We start from the raw sequence: 8394 nt of genomic DNA on the forward strand, positions 1-8394 counted from the left end.
TTATAGTCATTATTTATCTACTCAGTATGAACAATCATACATTTCGCTGCAGAGACATTAATGTTTGATTATGGAATGCTGACCTGGGACCCTGCTTAAGATGTTCTGTAATATGTAATCTGTGTACCGTATTGTCTTCCTAGAATCCCCCAAATCCTGAATTCCAAAACGTATCTGCCCCCACAGGCTCTCAGGTAAGAGTCTGTGGACCTAGACCATATATTTTTGCCTAAGAAGCTTTTGTAATTCTGTGTGTATGCGTCTATGCGGTCACATTTAAAAGAAGAACAAAGCACCTTTCTCATTTCTCCAAACTGGACTGACACACAATAAATTATTTTTGACCTTTGAGAAATGAACTTTAAAAAAACACTTGTTCACAATTATGCCAACAGGCAGAGCACGGGCTCTGCCCCGCAAGGCACTGCCCATCAGGGCGTGAACCGAACAGATGAAATGCTGCACACGGATCAGAGAGCCAACCATGAAGGCCCATGGCCTTCCCATGGCACACGCCAGCCCCCATATGGTCCTTCTGCCCCCATGCTCCCCATGACAAGGCCCCCTCCATTCAACTACCAGCTCCCACCAAGCATGAAGAATCACATTCCTCAGGTATCCAGCCCTGCTCCCCTGCCCTGGCCAATGGAGAACCGCACCTCTCCTAGCAAGTCTCCATTCTTGCACTCTGGGATGAAGATGCAGAAGCCAGGTCCCCCAGTACCTGCCTCACACATAGCACCTGCCCCTGTGCAGCCCCCTATGATATGATGGGACACCACCTTCCCACCTGGCTCTGTTGAAGCCACGCAGCCTGTGTTGAAGCAGAGGAGGCGGCTCACGACGAAAGACATCGGAACCCCGGAGGCATGGCGGGTAATGATGTCCCGCAAGTCTGGGCTGCTGGCAGAGAGCACGTGGGCATTAGACACCATTAACATCCTGCTGTATGATAACTACAGCATCATGACTTTCAACCTCAGTCAGCTCCCAGGGTTGCTAGAGCTCCTTGTGGAATATTTCCGACGTTGCCCGATTGAGATCTTTGGCATTTTAAAGGAGTATGAGGTGGGTGACCCAGGACGGAGAACACTACTGGACCCTGGGAGGTTCGGCAAAGCGTCTAGTCCAGCTCCTGTAGAGGGGGAGGAGGAGGAAGACCTTCTAGGTCCTAAACTAGAGGAGGAAGAAGAGGAGGAAGTAATTGAAAATGGTGAGGAGATGGCCTTTGTGGGCAAGGACAAAGCCGCCTCAGAGAAGAGTGAGGAGAAACTGATTAGTAAGTTGGACAGGCTTCCAGTAAAGATCGTGCAAAAGAATGACCCGTTTGTGGTGGACTGCTCAGATCGGCTTGGGCGCGTGCAGGAGTTTGACAGTGGCTTGCTGCATCGGCGGATTGGTGGCGAGGGACACCACTGAGCATATCCAGATCCACTTTTTTTTTTTTTTATAAATTTATTTATTTATGTATTTATTTATTTTTGGCTGTGTTGGGTCTTCGTTTCTGTGCGAGGGCTTTCTCCAGTTGCTGCAAGCGGGGGCCACTCTTCATCGCGGTGCGCGGGCCTCTCACTGTTGCGGCCTCTCCCGTTGTGGAGCACAGGCTCCAGACGCACAGGCTCAGTAATTGTGGCTCACAGGCTTAGTTGCTCCACGGCATGTGGGATCCTCCCAGACCAGGGCTCAAACCCGTGTCCCCTGCATTGGCAGGCAGATTCTCAACCACTGCGCCACCAGGGAAGCCCCCAGACCCACTTTGAGAGCAAAACAGAGCTGCTGCCTTCCCGGCCTCATGTACCCTGCCCACCAGTCACTTGGAAGTATGTCACAGCAGTAGAGGGTACACCAGGGACAACAGAGCAGGAGGGCCCCCCGACCGATGGCCCTCCAGAAAAATGGATCACAGCCACTGTGGATGACATGTTGTCCACCCAGTCTAGCACGTTGACCGAGGAGGGAGCTAAGAGTGTAGAGGCCACCAAGGAAAGCAGCAAGTTCCCATTTGGCATCCACCCAGCACAGAGCCATCGGAACATCAAGATCCTAGAGGATGAACCCCACAGTAAAGATGAGACCCCACTGTGTACCCTTCTGGACTGGCAGGATTCCCTTGCCAGATGCTGCGTCTGTGTCTCCAATACTATCCGAAGTCTGTCATTTGTGCCAGGCAATGACTCTGAGATGTCCAAACACCCGGGGCTGCTGCTGACCCTGGGCAAGCTCATCCTTCTGCACCACAAGCACCCAGAACGGAAGCAGGCGCCACTGACTTACGAGAAGGAGGAGGAGCAGGACCAAGGGGTGAGCTGCAGCAAAGTGGAGTGCTGGTGGGACTGCTTGGAGATGCTTCGGGAGAACACCTTGGTCACGCTCGCCAACATTTCGGGGCAGTTGGACCTCTCCCCATACCCCGAGAGCATCTGCCTGCCTGTGCTGGATGGACTCCTACACTGGGCAGTCTGCCCTTCAGCTGAAGCCCAGGACCCCTTCTCCACCCTGGGCCCCAACGCCGTCCTCTCCCCCCAGAGACTGGTCTTGGAGACCCTCAGCAAACTCAGCATCCAGGACAGCAATGTGGACCTGATCCTGGCCACACCCCCCTTCAGCCGCCTGGAGAAGTTGTACAGCGCCATGGTGCGCTCCCTCGGTGACCGAAAGAACCCGGTGTGCCGGGAGATGGCTGTAGTACTGCTAGCCAACCTGGCACAGGGTGACAGCCTGGCAGCCCCTGCCATTGCAGTGCAGAAAGGCAGCATCGGCAACCTCCTGGGCTTCCTGGAGGATAGCCTTGCTGCCACACGGTTCCAGCAGAGCCAGGCCAGCCTGCTCCCGCTGGAGCAGAACCCGCCCGTTGAGCCAACTAGTGTGGACACGATGCGACGGGCTGCCCGTGCGCTGCTGGCCCTGGCCACGGTGGACGAGAGCCACTCGGAGTTCACGCTGTACGAGTCACGGCTGTTGGACATCTCGGTATCGCCGTCGATGAACTCATTGGTTACACAAGTCATTTGCGATGTACTGTTTTTGATTGGCCAGTCATGACAGCCGTGGGACACCTCCCTCCCTGTGTGCGTGTGCGTGTGTGGAGAACTTAGAAACTGACTGTTGCCCTTTATTTATGCAAAACCACCTCAGAATCCAGTTTACCCTGTGCTGTCCAGCTTCTCCCTTGGAAAAGAAGTCTCTCCTAGTTCTCTTTCCTCCTCCTTCTCGCCCCTTCTTCCTCCCGATCTTTCTATTCCGTCCTCACTTTACCCCCTCAGGACCCTGCCCTATTTGAAAAGACAAAGCTCTGCCTACATAGAAGACTTTTTAAATTTTAACCAAAGTTACCGTCGTTTACAGTGAGTTTGGGGAAAATAAAATAAAAATAAAAATGGCTTTCCCAGTCCCTGCATCAAGGGGATGCCACATTTCATAATGTTTTTGTTTTTTTTTTTTTTTTTTTTTCTTATTTATTTATTTATTTATTTATTTATTTTATTTTTGGCTGTGTTGGGTCTTCGGTTCGTGCGAGGGCTTTCTCCAGTTGCGGCAAGCGGGGGCCACTCTTCATCGCGGTGCGGGGACCGCTCTTCATCGCGGTGCGCGGGCCTTTCTCTATCGCGGCCCCTCCCGTCGCGGGGCACAGGCTCCAGATGCGCAGGCTCAGCAATTGTGGCTCATGGGCCCAGCCGCTCCGCGGCATGTGGGATCTTCCCAGACCAGGGCTCGAACCCGTGTCCCCTGCATTAGCAGGCAGACTCTCAACCACTGCGCCACCAGGGAAGCCCTCATAATGTTTTTAATGTAAAAAAAACAAAGAAAAACCCTGAAGGACAAAAATGGTGACTGCTGAACTGTGTATGGTTTATTGTTGTACATTCACAATCTTGCAGGAACCGAGAAGTTCGCAGCTGTGGACAAACCCCGTTCACTGGAGAGGCCTGTGCAGTAGAGTATAGACCCTTTCATGTACTGTACTGTACACCTGATACTGTAAACATACTGTAATAATAATGTCTCACATGGAAACAAGAGAAAACGCTGGGTCAGCAGCAAGCTGTAGTTTTAAAAAATGTTTTTAGTTAAATGTTGAGGAGAAAAAGAAAAAAGAGGCTTTTCCCCCAAAGTATCATGTGTGAACCTACAACACCCTGACCTCTTTCTCTCCTCCTTGATTGTATGAATAACCCTGAGATGACCTCTTAGAACTGGTTTTAACATTTAGCTGCAGCGGCTGCACTGCCACGTGTGTATATGTATGACGTTGTACACTGCACATACACTTGGATCCCCACAGTTTGGTCCCCCTCCCAGCTACCCCTTTACAGTATGACGTGTTAACAAGTTGGTGACCTGCACAAAGCGAGACTCAGCTATTTAACCTCTTGCCAGACATCTGTAAGTTAGTGAAACAGAATCTGATTCTCTTAGCTATGTTGACTGTTGGGGGGGTCTAGGGAGAAAACTTGGGGGTGGGGAAAGGGAGTTTTTCCCTTGTAAAGTCCAGTAAGAAAAATGGCTATAAATCTTCCAGTTACAAAAGAGAGAACCCCATTGAAAATAGAATACAATAAGTGACAAATAAATCAAGTATTTTACACATTGACAACTGAACCTGAAGCCTAGAACATGTAGTTCTGACTTAACAATTTTAGAGGAATGCCTATTTTTAAAGAATAATGATGTACATTTTCATACAGTGTATACTCATTGAATATATGTTGCTAAAATACATTCCAGCAATCTAGGTGCCATTTCTAGAAATAAATCCATTTCTTAGAAATATTTGGGAAATAATCTCATTGTTTCCTGTGACACTAGCAAAGAACGCCCCATATAAGTTGCAATTTGAGGCTTAGCACCTTTCTTAGAGAAACTGTTATTTATGTCTGATAGTGAAAATCTGAATTTCAAAGGAAATAAGAGGGTTACATCACATCTTCTTGCAGTGCACTGCTCTAGTGAGGCCTGTTACCACTCTGTGCTTGGATTGTTGCAGAAGCCAGAGAACTTGGTTCTCTGGCTCCAGTGGAATTCAGTCAGTGAAAACTTAGAGTTCATACCTTGTGGCAGGCAGTGTGTTGGAGCTTCCAGTCTCGTGGGGAACAGACAAGCAGTTTGGTGACATGAGTAAGAGATGGACTTAGGAGTCAGGCACCTAGACTTGATCAAGACTGCTTACCTGTTGTCTTGAACAAATCACCTGAGCTCATATGCCTTACCTCCAAAGGGGGCAGAACCTTCCGTCACTAACCAGTCTGTCAGCTTTATGTACTCAGAAACCTGGGTCAGCTTCTCCGGGATGCATTTCTCTGGGTCGGCTCCTGGGGTTGATATATGAAAACCAGAAAGCCAGTTTAATAACGAACTCATATTTATTATATGAGATTATATACATATTAGTCTTTTGATTTATAAAATATGATTGTTGAATTTACTTAACTCAGAATTATTTGGAAGATTAAGATGTGATATCCACCTGTCATGCCTCTGATGCCAGGTTGATCTTTCTAAAACACTGCTTTTCTCATGGCACTCTTGCTCGTCAATCTCCAGGCTTCCAGGAAGGTTAGAGTTCAACGCGTTTGCATTAACCTTCTGATCTGTTCCCAAACTACTTGTCCAGTTTCATCTTCTAATTACTCCATCAACATGAACCATCTGTAACTGGCTATTCATTGTCTAAAAATTCATCTCAACTACCTATATCCCTATGTGTTCATGCAGTTTTAATCCCCCTGCAACTTCTCATGGAATGGCCTTTCACACAATTTTATCGCCTTATCCAAGACCTACTACGTCACCAAGCCTCTAGGTTATGCCACCCCCTCCATCCACTCCCTCCTCTGAACCCTAGAGCTGAAACGTCAGGGCAGCAGCCAGCAGGCGTATGTGTCTATTGAACACTTGAAACGTGGTCTCAATTGAGATGGCTATAAGTGTAAGATGTACATCAGATTTCAAAGGTTTAGTATAAAAAAAGCATCTCCTTCATACAGTTTTACATCAATTCTATGTTGAAATGATAACGCTAGCTTCACCCGTTTTTTACTTAAAAAAAAAACGTAGCTACTAGAACATGTAATATTAAATATACAGCTTGTGTTGTACTTCTATTAGATAGAGCTGGTCTAGAGCCCTTACTTTTGGCCACGTGTCTGGCATGCGGACACACCTGCCTCATTCTTTGTCACTTTTCACTTGTGGATGTCAGATCTCCCCAGCCAGAGCGTGGGTGCCTTGGGGACAGGCCCGGTGTTTTCAGCTGGTTGTATCCCATACAGCACACTCACTCAGGACACAGTACCCTCAGTCTTTCAGGAACAGGTAAACATAGGAATCACAACTCAAAAACTACTCACAGAAATCCTCCAAAAAGTTAAGCTCCCCAGGTGTCTTCTGAGCACCTCTAATGTGAAAAATATTATTTATCTGTAGAGGTATATTAACACTCAAAAGGTTTGAAGAGACTTGTAAACATTTGCCGCTTGGAGAGGGAGTTCTATGGGTTGCCTGTTTGGAGTAAAATTTATATTGTCCTGTGCTTGCAAGAATGCTTTTTGCAGTACTGCAAGGACTTACAATTTTCATGTTACCTTTGTCACTTGGTACAGCATTTTTTCAGATCCTCGGAATTTTGTGACTCGGAGATGTTTAAAAACATTAGCAACACAGGTACAGGAAGGATGGCGTGTTGATGCCACCAGGCCTGGTGTCACACTGAACACTGCACAGCGCTGTGTTTCATTCCAGTCTCCAGCCAGGAAAACATCCCTGTAACTGGGATGTAATGGGACCCCCATTTGAACAACAGAAAGAATGAAAGGATTTGAAATGAAATGAAAGTTGTTTATAAGAGGAAATGGAATTAGCGCATAGAAAGCTGAGGGGGAGGGCACGGTTTTTCATATGTATCACTGGAAGGATTATAATACAGAAGATAGTGGCCCAGTCATACGTTTTCAGATTCCATTGAGATTAATCATGAGTCAAAACAGTAAGAGGGATTTGGGTTAGCTACAAAGGAAACATTTGCTGATAGGACTGGCAATTAAATGATGGGTCAGGTCTTTACATCTCAGATTACGTCTTGTCAGTCTTAGTGGTCTGTACTGATCTAGTTAAACCCTTGCTTGAGTATAGTGGTGATTGTTTTTTTTTTTTGGTCCATTTCCTTTATTTATTTTTTAAATTTAATTTTTATTTTATATTGGAGTAGAGGTGATTTACAATGCTGTGTTAGTTTCAGGTGTACAGCAAAGTGATTCAGTTATACATATATATACAAACCATCCTTTTTCAGATTCTTTTCCCATATAGGTTATTACAGAATATTGAGTAGAGTTCCCTGTGTTATACAGTAGGTCCTTGTTGATTATCTGTTTTATATATAGTAGGGATGTTTTTTACTAGACATACCTAGGTCCTTCCCATGCCGAAAATTCTGCAGTTTTTCTGGGTGACTCAGTTTTACTTAGGTATGCCTATTTTAAGGGAAAAAAACCCACACATTATTTCAGGATTGATCATTGAATCATTTAAACACAAAGAATTCTTTAAAAAGAGCATCTTACTAAACTGTTACCTTTAATGGCTTTAGAAAAAAATCACTGCAGAAAATGTCATTGGAACACCTATTGATGTTTACTCTTTAAAAGCATTTTTAACCAGGACCTCAAGATCACAGGTGAGTTTCTTTAGTTAACATAATAGATATTTTAAGTCAGTGAAGTTCCTGTAGATTTGTCTCTGTTCATTAAGTTCGGAACAAAGAAACCCAATGCCTTGCAAGCCACAAAAAAGAGGTAAGCAAAAATAGAAACAGCCATTGCTCTCAGCATTTTCATCTCTGAATTGCTATTCCAGGAAAAGGAGAACAATCTAGACAGTTGCTTTTAGTGTTTACAACTCAATGCAAAATCGTAGAGTTGAGTTACTTTCCAAATTGACTTACTTTTCTCAAAGTGGCCGTGGGTTCAGAATCATAAACCACGTTTGCTTAGCACAGAGCAAACAGGTTTTTTAATCTGATGTTTGGGAAGAAGACTATTTTACTCAGTTGTGGTTTTTGTGGAATTTTTTTTGTGTGTGGAATTTTAAGTATAATAATAAGTGAAGGACTGTTTGTTGGGATGCATGGGGTATTTTATATATATATATATATATATATATATTTGCTATTCTTACTTGTTCTTTCCACTTTAAAAAAAAAACAGGGATTTTGTGGGTGGAGTTGCAAGGAAAGGGAAAAGAAGGTCAGGAGGAAGTATTCGAAATGATAGACTGTGCAAAGCTATAAACTCCTTCTATCAGAGCATCTCAGAGGGATTTACAAACAAAGGCTACTGATGAGGATTTGTGGGAAGTGAACCCCAGTAGCAGGGAAACCAACTGACTTCTCCATGCTCA

General features: G+C 45.4%; 1 protein-coding gene across 1 annotated transcript; it reads left to right on the top strand.

The window, feature by feature from the left end:
* The first annotated feature begins 354 nt into the window (after nt 1-354).
* Nucleotides 355-3160, top strand: LOC103015084 (AT-rich interactive domain-containing protein 1A-like). Its single transcript, XM_028164266.2, is given in 3 exon segments — nt 355-1404; nt 1406-1425; nt 1746-3160. Coding segments are annotated over 3 exon segments (2367 nt in total). The 3' UTR covers nt 3043-3160.
* Nucleotides 3161-8394: the final 5234 nt, after the last annotated feature.

The sequence above is a fragment of the Balaenoptera acutorostrata genome, chromosome 16 (genome assembly GCF_949987535.1).
Source record: "Balaenoptera acutorostrata chromosome 16, mBalAcu1.1, whole genome shotgun sequence".
NCBI classification, from domain to species: Eukaryota; Metazoa; Chordata; class Mammalia; order Artiodactyla; family Balaenopteridae; genus Balaenoptera; species Balaenoptera acutorostrata.